The sequence below is a fragment of the Lygodium microphyllum genome, chromosome 11, assembly GCF_053477565.2.
Source record: "Lygodium microphyllum isolate KBCC chromosome 11, Lygodium_microphyllum_v1.1.10, whole genome shotgun sequence".
Classification (NCBI taxonomy): Eukaryota; Viridiplantae; Streptophyta; class Polypodiopsida; order Schizaeales; family Lygodiaceae; genus Lygodium; species Lygodium microphyllum.
Window position 1 is genome coordinate 159,678,175 of NC_141145.1, and position 22,345 is coordinate 159,700,519.

At 38.8% G+C, this 22,345-nt stretch overlaps 1 protein-coding gene across 2 annotated transcripts in view; it reads left to right on the forward strand.

Moving 5' to 3' along the window:
- LOC148029579 (agamous-like MADS-box protein AGL11) overlaps positions 1 to 22,345 on the forward strand; it is a 146,147-nt gene that overhangs the window by 69,807 nt on the left and 53,995 nt on the right. For both annotated transcript variants that reach the window (XM_087688445.1, XM_087688444.1), the window contains exons 3-6: positions 6,346 to 6,395; positions 6,509 to 6,614; positions 6,707 to 6,748; positions 6,842 to 6,883. In XM_087688445.1, the coding sequence (XP_087544571.1) occupies positions 6,346 to 6,395; positions 6,509 to 6,614; positions 6,707 to 6,748; positions 6,842 to 6,883 (240 nt within the window). The remainder of the gene's footprint in view (positions 1 to 6,345; positions 6,396 to 6,508; positions 6,615 to 6,706; positions 6,749 to 6,841; positions 6,884 to 22,345) is intronic.

A 22,345-nucleotide genomic window follows, 5' to 3' on the forward strand; every position in this document is an offset into this window, starting at 1 on the left:
AATACAAAGATATGCAGATATATACACGGGCGCAGTGCACTGGACTGTGTGTCTCCACCTCGACGATGCAACCTGCTGTTCACCTCGAAGTCTGCTGCAGTCTGCACTGTCTGCTGTCTGAAATCTACGAACAGAGACGGAATCTGCGTGTGTCACCGGTCTGTAATCTGCGAGCAGAGAAGTGTACGAGACTGCTGGGGATGTCGACTATTTATAGCTAGAATCTGCCAGAAAATAGGGCGCCAGAAATACCATGTCGGCTACATTAAATGCAACGGACTGATTGTAGAGGTCGGACTGCCATGTGGCAGTCCGACTGCACACCTGTTCGACTGCACTCTGCCTCCTGCCTGGCTGTGATCTCCTCCTGCCTGGCTGTGATCTCCAACAGAGAAGCCCTACTAAATATGGGCACAAAATAGGCCAAATATGGTAACTACTTGGCCAACATTAAGCACTAGCCAACTAGCACAAAATGCCACAAATGGCACAAATAAGTCACAAAAATAATGTCTAAAATAATGATGATGTACCTAGACCTAACATGCATGCACAAACTCACATATGAGTTGAAAATCGTGCTAACATCTTCTCTCAAATCATGGGTGATCTAATAGAATACAATGATACAATGATAATGACTCATCAAAGTCCATACAACATAGGACCACTAGAGTAGAACCATGGATACCCAAGTAATGGGGGACCTGGCCACCCCAAGGTGCCTAGAACAGAACCTAATGTCAATGTCAATCGTAATAGCTCCTAAACATAGAGAAGAACGATATCACATCTTTATCCATGTCATCAATGTCTCATAGTAGCATACAAGATCATCTCGTCAAAATTACCTCTAAACATATGTGACCATGGATTCCCCACCACAGACCACCAAAGTGTCCCCTCATCTAAGCACAAGGCTAGGAGCCAAGCCTAATCTCTATCAAAGTGACTAACCCATAATGAATCAAGATCTCAATCCCAGCTCTAGGATTTGAACCTGCCAGACTTCATCCAATGCATCAGGGATGTCCCTCTCTGGAACCTGTGCACTTGTATATATGTATAGATGAGGCTTAGTTGCCACGTCTTACCAGCCTCTCGCAATTCCTTTTGTTAGCACTAGAGGGTCGTGAGGGATGACTACACCACCTAGATTAGATAACAAAATAGGGAGGAGCTACCAAGTCCTTCCCTTGATTTGAAGAAGCAAATCCCTTCCACACCTCAGACTTCTCCTTGGCTAGAGGATCGAAGTCAAAAATTGAGAAGGAGGATGGATTGGTGCAGGAGCTTGCATCCCACCTCTTCTTCTTCTCCTTCTTCTATGAGGCTTCAAACTCCTTCCAGTCCTTCTGCAAATGGCTTATCTTGCCACAATGATAACACTGGACCTTCAACTTCTTCTTTTTGTCACCCCTCTCTCTTTGAAGCTATAAAGGTCTTATTGGATTCTCCATAATGAGGCAGAAGCCTCCCTTATAAACACAAAGATACCTAATGCTCAAATAGCATAGGGACATACGTCTAAAGCTCACAAGTGTAGATGATGTCTGTGTGCAAAGCATTTGCCACTCCAAACTCCAGGGGGAGCTTAGAGAGTACCATTTCCATGAGATATGCCTTTGGAAAGGTAGAATCTATGTGTAAAGCTCATTCTATACCTCTATAACACGATGCATCGAAGAAGAGCCAAATAGGCATGCACATCATCCAAATCCCATGTAAGCATAGCTTCCTCATAGTTTTCCTCATCAAAATCTTCAATAATTAGAAAAGGATGTCGAGGATGGGGAATAGCTTTTTAAAGAATATGCCAAATCCGCTTCAACACAAACCATGCTTTCATCACAGCATTCCGTATAAGATAGTCAAGTCCATGTAACTTATCATTTGTAGAAGTGCACAAAGGAGCTATATTGAGGTCAAGAAGAGAAGATATAAAGTAGACATAGAGAGAAGAAAACCAACCAAAGACTATGCAAAAAGAGAGTTCACATGCAATATGCATATGTTGATCACAAAAACACAATGCTTCCAATACCAAATTCTACAAGAAAACAATTAGAAGATGTTTCCCAACAATGGAATAGTGTTAGCGGCTCAAAAATGCAAAAAAAAAAGCAGCCAACAACAATATAGGACCCACCAAATACTAGCAAAGGGTCATAACTTGAAAATGCATATCTTGGGAGGGTTGATGTTAGCTAATGCTATAGTAAATGCAGCAAACTGAGAAGAATCAAAGGAAAATATCAATCACATGATCAGCAAATGAAGGGGAAGACATAAAACCAACAAAGAAAATCATAGTAGGGACCTAGATCCTACAATCTGATACCATGCTAGAAGTAGATGTAGCAATGGAAGCATAGACAAGTGCTAAAATAAACTATTGAACAGAAGAAAGAAGAGAAGGAAAACAAAAGAACACTGCAAAATAAGAGAACTCAAAGATGGCAAGGACAACCCTTGGTTGGTATGCAAGTTAGTATAGCCCCTGGTTGCATTAAGTTGCTAGAAGATTCTAGAACATTCTACAATATTCTAGAAGATTTGAGAAAATACAAGACAATTCTAATGAGGTTCTAAATAATTCTTTAGAAAGTTCTAAAAGAGGCTTGCATCAATGCTTACATCAACATTGCTTATGCCATCACTTATGTTAGTGATGCTACATCATCAATGATGTCATCATCTAGAAGCTTCCACTTAACCTCCTCAATTCAAGTATAAGTAGGGGTCTTAGGCTACAAGCCGTTTAGTCTTGCCAACACTAGTTATGATGCTTTATGAGGTAAGTCCTCATCTAGTTTTTGTCTTGTTCTAGTCTTGTCTTGTGTCGAGTCTTGTCTTGTAATCAAGCCATGCTCTTGTGAGCATTCTCTTGTAATCAAGTTATCTCACAAGCAAGTTCTAGTTCAATTTCTCTTTGGTTCTTCTCTTGTAAGCTATGAGATTAATCTTCTTGCACTCAAAGAACACTTGCCATGTTCATAACATGTAGCATATTTGGGATGAGAAGTTGATAAAAGGCCCTAGAGATGCCGCCCTTAAGCACCTTGATTGACAACTTTCCACGGAAGTGACCTTGACAATGAGTTTGAAAGCATTACCTACAATGGACTTTAAGATGAGTGTTTTATCCAAGTAATAACAAGGTCAATGATGCAAAGTTAATCTTTTATATGAAGCTATGGTATTGAGCGCTTCTTTTATCCCATTATATAATTTATTGGCATGGTTTTTATGTGAAATGGGGTGCTTTGGAATGGGAAAAATGTGTGAAAACAAGCACCCATCTAAGGTCTCTATGCTAAAATGGATCTCTTAACATCTCATGTTCATGTCTTGTTCATGTTTCTATTTTGCATCTGTGTTTGTCCATTTTCACATGGTATTCTACTTCTTCCTCAATCTTGTTCATCGTTGCACTAAAGATTATAGATTTTTCTACTTTGCTATGTAACTACATTGACTTTAGCCTCATTCACATTACATTGGTTGTTTTGTCAAGTAGTAGGTTTGTTGATTTGACTCTAGCTACATATGTTGTTATCATGGACGTGTTGCCGTGCTACTATTGATGCCATTTTTTGACCCTACTCGGTGTTATCTTGTTGTTTTTGTTGTTGTTGCATATCTAGGCATCATGTGCATCTCTTATTGCCCTCTTCAATGCCTTAAGTTCACATGTGGCTCCTTTTGCAAATTCTTCATGTAGTTTTTTTGTGTTTTGATTCTAAACTCTTTGTTCGCTTTAAGAGATGGTTTCTTCAATAGCATCATTAGATTCCATGCACTATCAAGCATGTTCTAAATGTACTCATGTATCAGATATCATGAAGTTTATGGCATCTCATCATGGTGGCTTATGCATCGGGCTAGTGGCTTATGCATATAGGACGTGTTTTTTGGTGGGAATTGTGGTGATATGAGACATGATGGACATGTTGGTGTTTCTTGGGTTGGAAGTATTCAATGGTTTGAGAAGGGGGTTGTTAGCATTCTACATTGTGTGCATACCATGGGCTTATATTGTATCGCCCTTGTGTTGGGGTTTGGGCATTGGCTTTGGATACTTTGGGGCCGTGTATTATTTATCTTGTTCATGCTTATGTTGATGTCTATTTTTCTTCCTTGATTTTGTACACCACCTAGCGGTTGGCCCCAATGCTCACAAAAAACCGTCCTTTAGTGTATTTTTTACATGCAAGATTCTCAAAAAATCCATAGAAATCGAAGTTCATCTTGATGAAAACCGACTATTTTTTCGATTGAATGGAAAAAAAATTTCGTGAGCACTGGTTGGCCCTCTTCATCCCCCATTTGCTATATGGTCTCCTGACCGCTGACAATCATGCCCCTCTACCTTCCCCACCTCCTATCATTTGTCACATAGGTAGGCAACAATTGAGTGTTGTAGCACCACATACATGATATCTCAATCTTCTCAACTCATTGAGTCTTATTTTTTATAAAGCTTATATGTTGCATTTATTGCTCTTGGCCACCAACCTCTTGGCATCTTAATAAGCAGTTACTATTCCCGTCACATAACCACATTATCTACCACACATTCCAAGTCCTTTTTAAATCCAATCAATCGCATCTCCTACTTACGTGGCATCTACTTATTCTCCTAGAATAGCTCAAGGCTTTATCTCTTTCACAAGTCCTACATCCCTCAATACATGTAATGACATGATGCCATCATTGCTCAATACCCATTTTCCCCTACCATTTCAATTCGCTTAATTTTTGAGTAACTTCTCTACAACATCTTGTTATGCTATGACCTCAGATATGCATCCATCCCTCTATCCAACCCTTTCATGCGGTTCCACTTTAAATACTACACCGAAAGTACATGTGTGTCATACCTTTCCAAAATCTCCTTCTTTGGATTCGTTTGTGGGGCGAAAGCACCAATATTTGAGAATACATGAGCTTGCATATTGAAGGAGATGCCCTTTTCAATAGGCCAAATCTTCACCACTAGATATTTCTCAATTCTTTAGCTTTGGCAACATGATCACCTCTATGTAAATCTTTATCTTATGTCCCTAACAATTGATATTATTCTTGCATATGCATCACATTTGGGCATTGCCTTCTACAAGACTTCTTATGATCATCGCCTCATGTTCAAGTCTCCTTAAAGAGAAGCTCATCTAGTGACAACAAGAAGAGAAGGGGTCCCCTCACATTGGAGCTTATTCTCTCAGCAATCTCTAAACTTGGCAACTAATTGTGATGAACTACTTGCACCTAGATCTCTATCTTCTACAAACTTGTACATTGACTTTGTCACCCTAATGTGAAACATTGCCTAATCCCTTACTACTATATTGCTCAACTTTTGACTATCATCCCCTTAATGCTTTTGTTCTATTCATCATTTAACTCATTGAATAGCATATAATGGCATCATATAATAAACATTTTCTTGCTTGCAAGTACCCTAAGCTTATTGGTTCCCACCTCAATTCTATGTTTTCAACTTCCGATCCCATATATCTTAGGTAGTACTCAAAGATCCCTCTAAGATTAATGACTAGATTTATAGTTGGAGATGCTTTGTCGATGGAGTGTTTTGTTGTCTTTCTCATATAATTACATGGTATAGTATGACATATTTTTAAAATTCTTCATTAAAGGCTTGATCTTGTATTGCAAGGATCTTGTAAGAGTAATCCTTTTGCAACTTAGTGATAACACAAAGCCTAAACTCACTAGAATGGCTATGTGACCTTGATCCAACCATGTGGCTTATTATCAAGGTGGCTCCAATCTAAGCATGTGGTGCTTTGTAATTTTTTGTTCTTAATCTAGAACATTTGTTGATATGATCTTTTTGTGAAGGAAAAATGAAAGAAACTTTCGTGATGGGTGACAGCAATAGATTGTGCCACCACATTAGATTTTTTGATTGGGTCATCAAGGACTTTGCATGCCCTTTACGAAAAGAATTTTCACTACTAATGCTTTATCCTTGCTTGCAAATCACATAAACATATTTCAAGTTTCAAAATTCTTTCGAATCTCTAACTACTTCTCCAACCAAGTAGATCATTCAAGTTGTTTAAAAACACTTTCAATTCATCTCTAAACAAGATAAATTACTTGATGAAGACATTGCTATATTAGATCAAAACATCCAATCCATATTTGCAATTGAAGAATTGTACAAAATGAAATGTATGTGAAATGTTCTTTGAGCAGTTTGGCTATTGCTTGGGAATCACATGTAAATCTACCTATTGAATCATCTATTGCCAAGTCTTGTGAAAGCACCACTAGAGCGAATGGTTAAGAAGGTAAATATCTTGATTTTGTGAACAGGAGAGTGAGAGCTTAAGGAGGGATTTAGAACAACTTCAACAAAACCAAAGGTGGTGACTTACTACATTATTTGGAATCATCTCTCTCTCTCTCTCTCTCTCTCTCTCTCTCTCTCTCTCTCTCTCTCTCTCTCTCTTTTATGTGCTTTGATTTAACTGGATAGGAGAATGAAGGGTGACATGAATGAGCTAAGTGCTCTTTCAATGGGACAATTAAAGCAACTTGAAGAGGAGGTTTCCATGGCACTAACAAATATCCATCATCAAAAGGTGTGTTTTCTAAAAGAAATAAGAAATTTTATTTCGTGCTTTAAATTTGTTGTGTATATGCAATAAAATGTATTTGTGCCTTTCTTTTATAGGATGAAAGGGTCTCAAAACTCTTGAAACACCTTGATCAAAAGGTATGGTAGAAAAGAAACTAATGCAGTTTACATAAGGCTCAAGCATCTTAGTGCTAAAGGGAGTTTACATAAGGCTCAAGCTTGTTTTTGTAGGAAAAGGAGCTTCATAAAGAAAATGCAAGGCTTAAAGCATTGGTAACCCTTTCTTCCCCAAACACTTTTTCCATAGATTATCATGTGCAAACTTCTTATATTGTTTCTATTATTCAGTGTACATGTTAGGAAGGGTTTGTGTGAAACAAAATCTCATGCTTATTTTATAGATATTTCTGGTGGTAAAACACTAACAACAGTCCCTAGTATTGACCCGTTTGTTGGTTCCAATGGAAAATTAAATTTCAAGGTGATCTTAGTTTTTCATATAGATCATCAGTACTAGTATGTGTGGATGGAGTATCTTAGTGAGTTGGTGCTCAAAATTGATTCCTAAATTTGTAAAGAAACTCAATTGTGATGAAGTTCCAATAGTGACTTCACCAACATAAGAACAATAAAGTAGGGGGCTAAAGTTAACTATTGACTAGAATTGAAAAACAATAGATAGATATGAAGCTCAAATGTACCTAGAGACAAGTATTTTATTTAATCTAATAGCTTGCTATGAGATACACTAAACAAGGATACATTTGACATTTCAAAACACTTAGACTAAAGAGAGTACCCTTTTTCATGGATGATGTAGCAAGTAATAAGTCTACCAAACTTGATTATAATGTGTTGGGTTGAGAGTAAAAAGAGTGCCCTAGAAAATCTATCTTCTATGCTTTATTGAATTTTAATGTTTAAACATATCTATAGAAAATTCATATCTTTTTTGGGCTTTTCAACCTCTAAAATTTTCCCTAATTGTAGAAAGGCATTATGATGGAATGTAAATCTCCTTATGTAATGGGTAATTGTTGTACATATATGGTTTATATGGGAGCCCTAAAGTGATTACACATAATTTTATGTCGAAGTGAAAAAGCCACTTATACGTGCTTTCCTTCACTATTTCATGTTTAGTTTGTTATTCTTTATTAAAATACATGCTATGAATTGTAAACACAATTAATGAATTTGAGAATTTCTAATAAAAATATTAGAATATCACAAATAACCATTAATTTTACCCCAAACCTGATTATTGTCATCTAACCATCTAGCATTGTGTGGAATCACTATAACTTCGGGTTGGTTTGTGGCCATTGTGTCTTTGAGTTGCATGGGTTCAAAGGCTTCTTTGGATTGTGCTTCCACCTTAGCATGAACTCTAGCTTCAAGGACAATTTTGTTATTGATAGGAGTATGTGCAGTCTATCTACATCTCTTTGAGGGCATATGAATTGACTTCAGGACACAATCTTCACAACCATGTGTGAATAGTATTTAAAACCCATGTTTGCTATTGATCAAGGTAGAAGAAGGCTACACAAAAGGTTGCAAAATTCATTGCCTTGTTTTGATGTTCTTTGGGGCTTCTAATGACTTCCAAGGCTTAATATAGAGAAATAAGGGCTTGAGTAAGTGGCGAGAGGGTAGGGGACAACGTAAATAGACTTTGCTATGATGAAGCACTACATGTTTGGGAAATAAGAGAGAGGATGATCAAAAAATTGGCACCATCTTCCCAAGAAGCTACTAGAGATTGCACTCAAAACAGATCATGAAGCTTGGCATACATAACATGGTTGGAATGTTTGCCAATATTAGAACAAGATACTCCATGAGTTTGACCCAACCCACAAAGATGAGAATCCACGTTTCTTGCCCAATATGGAATGTCTATATAGATGTTACAGGAAAAAGAGCCCAACATGCTTTTCTATCCTCCTTGCTTTTTCTAGAACTCCATTTTTAAAATAAGCTTGGTTGAGTGTGATTTCTCCAAAAAGCATGTCTTTTTTTTTTCCTCCCCTATGTTTTTTGGCTCCCCTATTTGTTGTCTTGTCCTAAATGCGCTTTTACCTATAATTTGCATAGAAGGCCTAGTCTGCTCCAACATCAAATTAATGTTGTCTAAATTTGTAGAATGATCAATATTTTGAGATGAACATATTAATGCTATCAATTTTTCTCATCTTTAACTTTAAATGGACTAAATTTAAAATGTGCACCTTTTTTGCATTTTGATGTTATGAGGTGATTTTTCCTAATAAATACACATATTCAGTAATGTGCAAATGTGACAAATATTCACATTTTATCAATGAAATCACTTATCCAATATTTTGGCACGTTAATTAGGTTATTTTTAAAATGTATGTTGTTCCTATTGAAGTGAACTATGTACACACATTGTTTATTGAAGTCAATTGAGTAATGGACACATTATACTATGGGTGCACAAGGGATTGAGGTTGATCCGCAAACTATTATGTTCAATGTTTATCAAGGTGGTACTAGAGAAAATGCACTATTTTTCATCTATTACCAAAGGGAAAAGAAAAGAACTTGAATGAAGGAGTAACATAGTGCATTTTGATGCTTCTAGTGGTACTCAACAGAAACTAAAATCTTGGAGTTTTTGTCATTAGTATGATGCAACCTACTTGAGGGGTAACTTCACCAAGTCATCAAATGTGCTCAAGGGTAATGCTTTGCAATGATCGACCTTCTCTTTTGATCCAAGGTAGAGCACCATCCACTTGGATTCAATTTAGGCAAGTGTTTACTCAATTGGCAAGTACTTTTGAGGTGGATATCATGACTTGGCACAAAGTGGATTTTTCAAAATGTGCTAACTTGGAAGAGTACAACAAGAAGATTTGGGATCCATCATTTCTGTTTTCTTCTTATTAATTTGTGGCTCTACTTGAGGAAGAAATTTGAGACATATACTTGTGGTTTCCCACAAAGAAATTTCATGATTTTCTAATAAAGAGGATTATAAGTAGTATATTTCATATCTCAATTGATAGAGATATCATGTACATTAGATCCTTTGCTACATGGTGAAGTCTTCTACCTTCAAGAATGACAAGGTGGAGTGTGATGAAAAAGGGATCAAAGGTTGAGAAGCATGGCATAGTCTCTTTTGGTGCAAAAAGAAGAGAGATAGGTAGCCCAAAACTTGGAAAAGTGATCTTGAATGCAAGTAATTGTTACTGGAAATAAATGATTTTCATGTGAAAAAGGACATAAGGCAGGACATTGTCCTAATAACTAACAATCTAAAAATTTTAGGGACATGTCTAATTCTAAGGATAATAGGCGTAGAACATAGTATAGATCTTAGAGAAAAAAAAGTTAAAAGTAAAGATTATAGCTACATAGATATGATAAATGTATGCATAAGGGTGAGATTATTATTATAAAACAAATCATATTATAGTCCATTGTTATGATATGAAGGATAGTGTTCATAGTGGGAAATTGCAGTAAGAAAATTATGTATCACCTTTAAGAAAAAATGATGATAAGAATGAGTGCTTGTTTATCCTGAAGCATATAATGAATGTTGTTACAAGAAAGGGGATAAGTGATGATATATGGTATGTTAATTTAGGTACATCTAAACATATGATTAGCAATACTAAATGGTTTGGAGAGATACAAGATTTACAAAGTCTAGGTTATGTAGAGATAAGTGATTATTTGTGTCATCCAATTTCACAAATAGTAAAAGTCCATTTGTCCTTGCATGATGATTAGAGAAAGTATTTATCACGTCTTACATGTGTTATCCATCACAAAGATTTTGGTATCTCTGGGTCAAATAGTATACTAAGTAAGAATTACATATTAGATTTAATGCAAAGGGGTGTTTTATTGAAGCCTTTAATAATAAATGTAGGTTGATTATAAAAGGAAGTAGAGCTGACCGCATGTTTACTTTGGATGCTGAAATTCCTACTATAAATGTTGCTATGTATGTTCAACCCTTTGGACTATATTAATTTTGGTATTTTCAAATCTATGTAAATTTTGTGAAGCATATCAATCTGAATAGCAAGCAAGAACCATTTTTGCACGACAAATACGTAAGTAAGAATATACTTGACATTGTATATATAATTATTTGGGGACCTATATAGAATGTATCACTTGGTAGCAATAAGTATTTTATTGCATTCATTGATGATTACTCTAGAAAATTCTAAGTACATTTTATGAAAAAAAGAGTGGAGTATTTGAACACTTTAAAGCATTCAAGGCTATTGTTGAAACAAAAACAAGCTCAAAAGTTAAGTGACAATAAAGTTTTTGGATAACACAAATACAGATTGGGCTAGTAGCATGTCCACTAGAAGATTTACCAATGGATTCATGCTCTATCTTATTAGTAGTGCAAGTATTACTTAGAGCAGAAAAATGCAACCATCAGCTGCTTTATCAAGTATAGAGGTACTGCTATGGCTGCATATGAAGTGGTATGGCTACAAAAGTTATTAGGTGATTTGGGTGTGTAGGGACATGGTTGAGTTTTCATTAATTGTGGAAACATTAGTATATGCAGTTGATTAGGAACCTTGTGTTCCATGCAAGGATAAAATATATTGAGGTACATTTATTTGTAAGAGAGAAGGTACTTGCAGTTGAGATTGATTGGGACAGAACACACAGGAATAGATAGTTGAAATTTTCACAAAGGCACTGGGTGCAAAGAAACTTTGAGGATTTTAAAGCTCACTTGGAGGTGCAAAGATTATTGAGCTTGAAACTAAGTATTGAGAAGGAAAGCTTAACATATGTGGACATCGATGACAAATTTCCTAGTTAAATGGGTCTACAAAATGTCATGACATAGTGTGTTCATTTAGTAAAAACTTACAAATTCTATAGAAATACTCTACTTTCATCTATGTGTCATGACCAAGGTTTTTAGCATGAAAAATGAAAGGTGATTGTTACATCAATAAGGTAAATTATGGGAGACTTGTGTGAGGGATGACCGTCCGGGGGCCTTGGGCACCCGAACGGGGTCAAGGGAAACCTAGAGAGTAAGAGAGTCCAATAATAGTAGGACTCTCTTAGACTGAGCTGAAGCGAACGGCCTGGCCTGCAGGAGAAGTGGCCAGAGAGGTGCTAGCACTTATCTAGACGAGGTTGGGAGGAGAAAGGAATTACTCATGCCATTGTTTCATGATTAGATAGTCCGTCATCGAGAGTTGTCAGAGTGGTTAACTACGTCTCATTGGTATCAGAGCCGTCGGGTCCTCACGAAGAGCCGCCGGGTCTTCACGAAGAACTATCGGGTCTTGCTTTCGCCTGTCTCCCACGAATGCTTTCGCCTGTCTCCCGCAAAAGCTTTCAACTATACTCACATGAATGTTTTCTCCCATCTGAATGCGAAACAAGACTCGAGAAGACGATGCCCACACGTCACACGAACCAAGTCCGAGTACTTGACGGATTACATCAGTACTGATTAGCCGACGCCTGACAGGATTGGCCCGTGCCTCATCATACATGATCGAGTCTGTGTAATGGAACTGGACGACAGTATTAAGCCAGTCGAGCGAAGTCCCGTTTGACACATAGCTATGGGTACAACTAGTTCACACGTGACCTGCTAGAGAGGGGGTGTGTTTAATCCCCTCCTTATTCTGTGTTCCTGCCCAACAAGCTTCATTTCAACGCGACTGTATTGGTTTGGGGAAATACGAACTATTCCTCACTCTTTGGGGTTATTACTAAACTATTAAAGCCATCAACAGCTGCCCTATCACTATAATCAGGGAAGTACTTTACCTTGTACACAAATTTCTTATATTTGCTTTCCAATTCTAGTGTGTTAATGGAGGGGAAAGGGAGAGAGGGAGTAATTGAAGGTTCTAGTTCTGGGGTCCACCCTATGGTAGATCCCCATGAAATGGAGATACAAGAAGAACAATGGGATGAATTTTTGCCACACGAGAACAATTTGATGATCTAACTGCTCGTGTGCAGGCACAAGGGGGTTCAAATGGAATTTCCAACTCAACTCACTGAAATAAAATCTCAATTAACCTTATTACTAGAAAGAGATAAAAATAAGCTAGAAACCTCAGATATTCCATCTTCATCAAAAGATTTAGATGTGACTATATGAGATCCTAGGGAACCCCACCAAAAGCTAAGGGATAATCCACTGTTAAAAGATATGAAATCCCCTCAGTTTCACGGGGAGGAAAAAGATAGAATTAAAGACACTATCTTTAATTTTCTCCAAAAATGGGAGGATTTGCACAAACTTAAAAATACTCCACCACATCTCCAAGCGTTGGAGGCCACTTTAACTTTGGGGCCAAAGGTATATAAATGGTGGCGAACTTTAAAGGAGGCAAATAAAATACCTAAAACTTGGGCTCAATTTGAATCGGTCTTTTTGAAAGAATTCCTTCCTGAAAATGTAATGAAAAGAAATTGGGAAGATTGGGATTATGTCAGACAAAAGGGAAGACCCCTACTGACATATCTGTAGGAATATCGTGAGATAATCCTCAAATTGGAAGGAATAGATGAATTTCAAAAGACAAGAGGATTCATTCGAGGACTAGATAAGGCCTGTAAATAGGAAGTGAAAAGGAGTTCACCTAAGACACTTGAAGAGGCAATTAAATTTGCATTAATCAATGAAGATAGTACGTGTCCAGGTATACTCACTAGTCTCACTGATACGGAGCCCAAGACTAAGGAATTGGAAACCTCAAAATTTGTAGGAAAAAATAAAACGAAAATGCCATTTCTTAAGGGCAGTTATTGAATGGCCATCTCTAAGGAACCTGGAAAAGCTGTAGATCTTCCTAGGGTTATCTGGATTTTATCATAGATTCATTCGAGATTATGCCAGAATAGCTGTTCCAATGACAGACCAACTTAAAGGGAAAGGGAAGAGCTTTAATTGGGGAATAGACCAAAATGAAAGTTTTCAAAAACTTAAGGTAGCTATTGCTAGAGCTCTAGTACTATTAATTGTGGATCCCAATAAACCTTTTGTGGTTGAAGCCGATACCAGTGATAAGGTGATAGGCGCGGTCTTATTACAATAAGGTCAACCAATTTCTTTTGAAAGCAAGAAATTAGACCATGCAAAACAGAATTATTCTGTTTATGAGAGGGAGCTGTATGCAATAGTGCATTCAATGAAGAAATGGAGGCACTATCTGTACGGTGCCAAACTTTTGATCTAGTGGGATCATGAAAGCATTAAGTGGCTTAATGACCAACCGGATCTACAAGGGCATAAAGCCAAATGGGCCGAACTCCTCCAAGAGTTTGACTATGAGATAAGGTATAGAAAAGGAAAGTATAATATAGTGGTTGCTGCACTCAGCAAAATGCCCATCATAAATGAATTGAGTTTTACTCAGTTCACTTCCGATTTGCTTGAATTCTTAAAAGGAAAATGCCAGGTTGATCCGGCATATTCCAACATATGGGAAGCAATTGAAAATGGGGATCCAAATGGAAGGGCCTCCACTGAGGAAGGAATATCTGAGGATGTTCAACAAGGAAATGGAGCATCAAGGGTTTCTCAAATAGGATTCAAGTGGAAGAATTTTACCATTGATAATCTACAAGGATAGGGTATGTGTCCCGAAAGATGAAGAAATAAGGCGCCATATACTCTTTGAGTGCCATGATACCCCTAGCGTGGGACATCCAGGAGTTAATAAGACTTATAGTCTTATTAAAAGGCAGTTCCATTGGCCTGGAATGAATAAGGACGTCCTTGACTATGTGGTCAAATGTAATAAATGCCAGGTTAATAAAACTGAAAGATTGAAAATGGGAGGACTTCTCCACCCATTAGAGATTCCTTTGGGAAAATGGGAGAGTATCTCCATGGACTTTATTGTTGCATTACCCAGAACACAGAGGGGACATGACTCTGTGTGGGTGATTGTGGATAGGTTAACCAAAATGTCTAGGTTTATTCCAACTACAACTGATGTTAAAAAACACCAGAATTGGCTAGGTTGTTCGTAGAGAGCATATACTGATTGTATGGCCTTCCGGCAAATATAGTTTTTGATCGGGATAGAAAACTTGATAGTCAATTTTGGCGTGTTGTATTTAGGAAGTTGGATACTAAACTTAGCCTGAGTATGGCGAACCATCTGCAAACTGATGGGCAAACTAAAAGGGTTAACCAAATCCTTGAAGATATGCTCAGGGCATATGCAAGTAAAAGGCAAACTAATTGGTAAGAGTATCTACCGATAACAGAGTTTGGATATAATAGTGCCAAGCACTCTTCCACTGGATATAGTCCATTTATGTTAATGTATGGGTTTCAGCCCAGGGCTCCTCATGCAGTAGGACTACATAAGGAAAAGGTTCAGGTAGCCAGGATTTCTTAGGGGATATGAATAGTATGTTAAAATTTGCTTAAGAAAATATTAAGAAAGCTCAAAATCGAGCTAGAGCTTATGCAGATCCTCACCAAAGACACATCTCCTTTGAAGATGGAGAATTGGTCTATCTTAAGGTGCCTAAAAAAACTAAAACCATGAAAACGGGACGATGTCCAAAGCTTTCACCTAGGTATTGTGCTCCTTTCACAAAACTTAAAAGAGTGGGAGAATAGGCTTACAAGCTCCAACTATCTGCTGGTAGTAAAACACATCCGATTTTCCATGTAAGTAAGCTAAGGAGGAAGCTGGGTGATTTGGATAATTTGATCTTAAATGATAACATGGAGGAGCTATTAGATGACCAATCTAATCCACATGAACTAGAAAGAATATTAAATGTTCGTAACAGATGAACAAGGAATACTATTTATCAAGAATGTTTGGTTAAGTGGAAAGATTGTTCAGAAGAAAGCTCAACATGGGAGCGAGTAAGTACCCTAAGGAAAAGGTTTCCGAATTTACAGTTGGACCTTCCAAGTATCATTTTCGAGGACGAAACCGATTCTTAAGCGGAAGGAAATGTTACATTAATAAGGTAAATTATGGGAGATAGGCACGAGGGATGACCGTCCGGAAAAGAAAGAAATTACTCGTGCCGTTGTTTCATGATCAGATAGTCTGTCATCGAGAGTTGGACTGCTGCACGTTAGACTGGTTAACTACGTCTCAGTGATTGTCTTTAAGACTATTCGAGAGTATAAGCAACAGTTTGAGATACATCAAAAACTTGCTAAGCATGAGATAGAGTTTACATATGATATACTTGTCAAGTCGGTAACCATGTACTTTGCAAAGGTTGTAAATGATTAGGACCAAAAGTATCAAGAATAAGTGAGTACCCAAGATAATGTCCACTGCCCATGGGATAAGAGCAAAGTGTCGAAATATAGTAAACATGCAAAGGGTAAGAAAGATGAAAGTGGAACTTTTGTGTGAAGCTAGTTGTGGATAACCTACTTGGGAAAAAACGTGGAGAGGTTGGGAAGGAGAGATGCATCCTTCTTATGCTCAATAAGAAGCTTCCAAGGTAGAGTACAAAGGGAAGCCATCAAAACTTATGATAAAAGGACTTAAAGGAGGGTTTTAGAAGTGATCTCTAAAGTAACTTTGCTGTCAAGAATAGGGCAAAACATAGCAGCATGCTATCCATGAAGTTCAAGAGCTTTAAATTGACTTCTAAATGTACTTGTTGATGGAATCAGACTCTCTAGCACTAGAGGAGATTTGAGTATCATGAAAACTCAAGTTTAGGGTTGTTTTATGGGCAACAAGGAGTGTTTTCTTCTTACTATGATAAAACTTTCATACAAGGTTGAAGTTGTCTTGAAATCCCATAATGGTTACATAATGTTATTCCATGGATTCTGATGCTTGATATCACTTTCTGGCATTAGTACACATCATCTATCACAAAGATTTGGATGCATGTATGGAGTTATGATGCACATGTCTTTGATTTTTGTCTATGTATAGTAGAGATCTTGATGCATGACAGAGGCTTTCTGAGCTATAGCCTCAAAGTGTATGTTGGGCAATCATCTCATGTGTATTTGCATACCTAGGATCTGGATATTTTATATGATTGTATCAAAATGTACTATTGAACCATATATGGAATTGAATCATCGAATTGCACCTCTGTCATTGTCTTTCACTTCATCTAAATACTTAATACTCGTTCTTTCTGCATGTTCCTTGTTTCACGCTTTGACAATATCTACACTTAGCACATGGGTGGTCATTATGATCCTTACATGGCGAGTGACTTACCACTTACCACTTATTACATTTGGTTAGTTACATCTTTTGAGTAACCACTTTTTTCATATATCCACCTTTGTTAGATTTTTGCACTGACATCCCCAAAGAAGGCTAGCATCCTTGTTCTAAGCACTTTATCAATGCGCATACACTTAGTGGTGTGCCACCCTAAATAGCTGAGGCCTATAAATAGGCCACATCTCCCCATTCATTCTACACATCTCTTTATTCATTTTGCACTACTCTTTTTTTGCCATTGGACACCCTTTTCTTCTCTCTCTAACCCTTTCACTATCCTCGCACCCCTTTAAGCAGATGTTGCAGTTCATGGTTCATGGTATGGCTTTCATCATCTTCTCCCTCTACTTCAGGCACCATGTTCCCACAGCGTTGGGACTTGCATTTGCAGCATCTTGCACCTGACATCACCATATTTTTGCTTGGAATTAGCACTCTTCTCCTTGAGGCTCCACCTTCACTTGTGTTTTTCAATGTGGAGGGCTTCCCTTTGCCTGGTATCATCATCCCCAACTTAGCCTCAACATTCTACACCTTGGCATCAATCTTCTAATCTAGTGTCTAATTTGGAGCCCTTTCCACTTTTGTTTTTTGTATTCAAGAGGCTCTTCAACCTTTGTGTTTGGATCTCCCAAGATTTTGGCATCATCCTCCCTCTGGTGTTTTGCCACATGGCCCATCTTCTAGCATGGAAAGACTACGCTTTGCTCCCTCCACAAGTAGTTATCATCTTCCTCCTCCTTAACAGCATTTAACAATTGTGTTTCACTCCATCAATATTTGTCCTTCATCTTCAAGATACTTTGATAGCCCATTTCCCTAAGGACTACATTTCACTCCCTTCATTAGGTATATTTCTATAGGTGCTATTGTCTAATTCAAATATGATAGTGCAATAATATTTGGAGCTTTAGCTTTGCCATATCAACATCTCTTTGCATAGTATGGTTCAATGCTTCATCATCTTGTTCTCTTATGTTTCTTAGTTTCTCTTCTCTCATTGGTTTCCACACACACTCAATGTTTCTATTTGCAAACCCTATTATCTCTCTACATCATCACATATTCTAACATGGTATTAGAGCATAGGAGTTCAGAGAGCTAAAGAGCCTATTCATTATAGAAGGAAAAGATAGGATGTTGGTATCATCTACTGATTTCCCCCTTCATTTTTGTTGCATCACTAGGAGATAGAGATACCCTTCTCTTTCTCTCCCTCCCACCTCCCTTTTACAGGTCGACACTCTAGTGCTTTGACTTCTCCACAAGCAAATGGATATGCCACTAGGTGCTTCTATTGTAGCATCATCAAACCCCCCCACCAATGCATACCAATATTGAACTTTTTTCATTATCCCACCAAAATATATGCCTCTACCCCTTGGAACTCCTTGTGCTACCTCTCCCTTCTCGGCCATAAAGTTTATTCTACATCGGCTTTCAGATTTTTATGCTTGAGGCCATAAGATGCATTCGATGCACAATAAGACTTTCCAAGCCACATGAGGATCACTTGGTACGTCAACCTCCTTGAGACCATTGCACTATGCTATGGAGGTTTCTTCTGCTGCTTCTAGGGTTCAGTAGTTATCCCCCAACATCCCATAGTTATATAATCCACTCCACGGAGAGATAGCAATTGTTGGACACCGTCTGCTCACTAGTCCACTCCTTTGAGAGAGAGTGGTTGTTCGATATCTTCCATTACTTTTTCTCCTTAGTCCACTCCATTGTGAGATAGCAACTATCTTCCATTACTTTGGCTCCATAGTCCACTCCATTGAGAGATAGTGACTATTGCTCTACCTTGGCTCCGAATGAGTCTACCCTTTTTCCACCCTCGACTAAGGTTTGAGACGCCACCTCTTGGAGTTCTTCGACATCTATGGCACCCTAGATACCTTCTTTGGCACAACTAGTGACACTTCCTTTATCATCAAATGATTCAAAGTTCGCGATCCATAAGGTCTTAAATTCCCTCGTAGAGGGTGGTTCAGAGGGGTGATGTTCTTTCTTTGCCATTGTAGTGGCAAGCTACATCCAAGACCCACGGACCACTTATTGTGCAAGCGTTCCAAGTGAGCACCAATGGATACCTCTCACATAGTTGACATGCCTTGCCTCTCTACGGATGTAGTGAGCTTACTGTGTTGCCCGATTGAGTCGCTTCCTCTCTTGTGATGCAAGCTCAAGCATCCTCAAGCCTCTTCCTCAATAATTTGTGATGCAAGCTCAAGCATCCTCAAGCCTCTTCCTCAAAGCTCCATCCTCCATAGCCACGCAAGAGACAAGAGAAGAGAGTAGAAGAGAAGAAGAGAGGAGAAGATGGAGAGCTTCTCCACTAGGTTCCCTCACCCTCACACACTCACTCCCTCACACTCCCTCCCTAAAGCACACACAAGCAAGCAAAGAGAAGAGAAGGAGAGAAGAAGAAGAGTCCACTTTGTCTCACACCAAAGAATGAGCTTTCATTCACTTTTTGAACTTTATATACAAAGCCCTAAATTCCATTTGGGTGGTCATTCACTTTTTACATGGCGGGTCATAGCCTAGGCCCTTTTTCCATTGTCCTGCTATCTTCCTAGTTTTTCTCCTTCTGCCCATCTACATTTACGATTTGCACGGGTCAAGGCTCGACACGTTTAAAATAAATCATAGTGCGTCTTATGCTCTTTTGCAAAAGTATTGACTTGTGCTTTGTCTTTGAGTACCTCTCTCTCATTTAGGACTTTTTCATACTTCTTGTGTTTCTCGATTTTTCTTGGTGTGCCTTCATTCTCCATTCCGCTTTTGCCTTGGCTTTGTCTTCTGATTTAGATATTATGGTTTTTCCACCTTGTTTGTTTGAGGGTTAACATTACCCCCCTCCTAGATGAGTGCCAGTCCCATGGCACTAGTTGGGGGATGAGTCAAACTCTATTACTAGAGTGGCTAAGTAGCTTTTTGAGTCTGGGTACAAGTCATGTTGGAGGGAATTGTGGAACTATAGGGCCCTTGAGTTGGAGATGATCCCTTGTCCTTGAGGGATTGATGGACCTCTTAGAGAGATTAGGGAACTCGAAGGCCCTTGGATGGGTAGGGGCCCTGGTATTGGAGGGTTTTTTGGAACTGAGAGGCACTAGTGTTGGATATGATCCTTGGTGTTGGAGGAATGTTGAGGGGTGGGTCCATCTTTGCAATTCAAAATGGTGTTAGATGGATCCACACTTGGAGAATGGCTTGTGGATAGATCCTTCTTTCAAAGTTAAGGTGGTGTTAGATGGATCCGTCATTTAACTCTCCATGGCCAAGTTCACCTGCGTTGTTCCAAATGAGCTTCTTCATTCACTTTTTGAGTATGGCTATTGCATTCAGCCCTTGGTTTGGTGGGTCGACATAGTAGGATGTTTCACAAGATGGAGAGCACATTGTATGGATGATGGGGTCGTTGTAGCAAGTGGTGGGGCCTTCTGTTTTACCTGGAAAGGAAAGAAATGTGTAGTTTGTGTGGGTGTGTGCCATTGTCGCATGGTGCATTGTGTGCATGCAAGTGGGATGGAGATTAGGGTGGCAGGTCTAACCACAGGCGAGTGTTACCTCCTTGGATGTGTCCTGCCCTTGATGTGCCCTAAGCAAAAAGTGGAGAATAAAAAAATGAGGCTAGGGGATCAGGGATCAAGCTAGCCAGCTGAGGTCATCGAGCATGCCTAACTTGAGGACCCCTAGGTGCAATGGCTGTGGTGGATGTGTAACTTGCGGTGGAGATGTGTTTTTTTTTTTGCCACCATTGATAATAATAATAGTAAAGTTATATAGTTGTGATGGAAGTTCAATCTTCGTCATTGGAGTGTGGTGGGGAAGGAGGTTTAATAGATTTACTAAGGAATTGGTGGCTTTGGAGATACCCCTTGAGGTTTAGGTAGACTTGATTGGTGGTGGAGGAGAGGAATGGATGATTGCAGTGGGTGAAGTGGCTATCATTCATATCCTCTAGTAGAGCTAAGCAAAATGAAGGCAATAGAGTGGCATGTATCATTAATCAAGCCATCGCGCAACTATCCATTGCGTTAGGATCAAAATGGAGTATTGGAAGGTCACATTCCTGCGAGATGCGGTCTTACTAAGAAGTATCCTAAGCAGTCTAAGGTAATTACAAGTGGTAATAAAAGAGGGATCAGGGCATGAGGAGAATTTGTTAGTAAATTGGATTAGGATATCTAGAGGTTTTCTGATGTGAAGGCCAAGGCATTTTCAATTGTAATACAAGGCGGATTATAGATCACAAGGAAGTTGTAGCGGCCGTGGACACTAGGGTCAAAATCCACTCCGACCCTTGGAGGGTAGGGCCTAAAGATTGGGTCATTCCTCTCAAAGAGTTGAGTATTGCAAAAATCCACCCACATGTCCAGGTTGGTGTCACAGATTCTTTTTCACCATGTAGGCTGGCATTCGTAGCTGAGCACAAACCTTGACACCTCAAAAACTTTATCTTGCCAAAATTCGGCATCTTCGGTAGCCCATAAGGTGGGGTTCTACTCTCTCTCCTCCAACCACCTTTGTCTAAGTCTGCTGCCAACGTTAATCACCTCCTTCACCACCTTGATGGGTAACACTCTTTGCAGCAGGGTGGTGGGGAATTGGAGGTTGAGGTCGAAGGGGCTCTTGGCCATCTCTTGCCTTTCCCAAATTATAAGATCGGCATGAAAACTTGTTGAGTCATTGTCCTCACTTGGTGGGATAGTTACCTAGGGCACCCTTACTCCCTTGGAATTCCATTTTTTCCGTGTCTCCTCTGCCATTCGCTTCCTTCTTTCTCTCAATGCCGCCTTTATTTCCACGGAGGTATCTACATGTTGTCGCTCTTCAAGCCTTGGGGAAGGAGGTAGTGGGACAAGTTTGTCTTCACCTGGTTCCATTTCGAATCTCACTTCCACCTCCCTTTGCCAGCTTAGCTCTTACTTGTAAACGCTCCGAACAACGTAGTATGCTTAACAATTATGATATTCGCTTGTTTTCGAGATTTAATATAAAAGAGAATGAACACTTAAAGCTGAAAATGAAAATTACTCACAAAATTACAGTCATGAAAATGTAAAAGTAATGGAGACAAGATTGAGGGTTGAAGATAGGCACCCCCCCCCCCCCCCCCCGAAGGAATGTATTTCTGCTCAACCCAAGTCCCTTAGGGAAGAGCTCAGTTACAATCAACCTGAGAGTGAGAAGAAGTAATTCTCACTCTCACAAGATCATGCAAAGATGTACAAACACACATGCATTATCTATTATGCAATGACAAGAACTGATTTCTTTACAGTATGAGAGAAGAAAAAGGGAAAATCAGCCTTTCTCCATCGTTGATCAGCAGTACATGGATAGGGCTTGCTTCTTGTTGCTAAAATGGAAGAAAGAGCTCGAGAAGGAGGTGCTGTAATGAATTTACAGGCTTGCTGCCTTGTAAAACAACAGTGATAGAAGAGGGAATATGGAGGAATTTGATAATGGAGAAGTGGGGGATGAT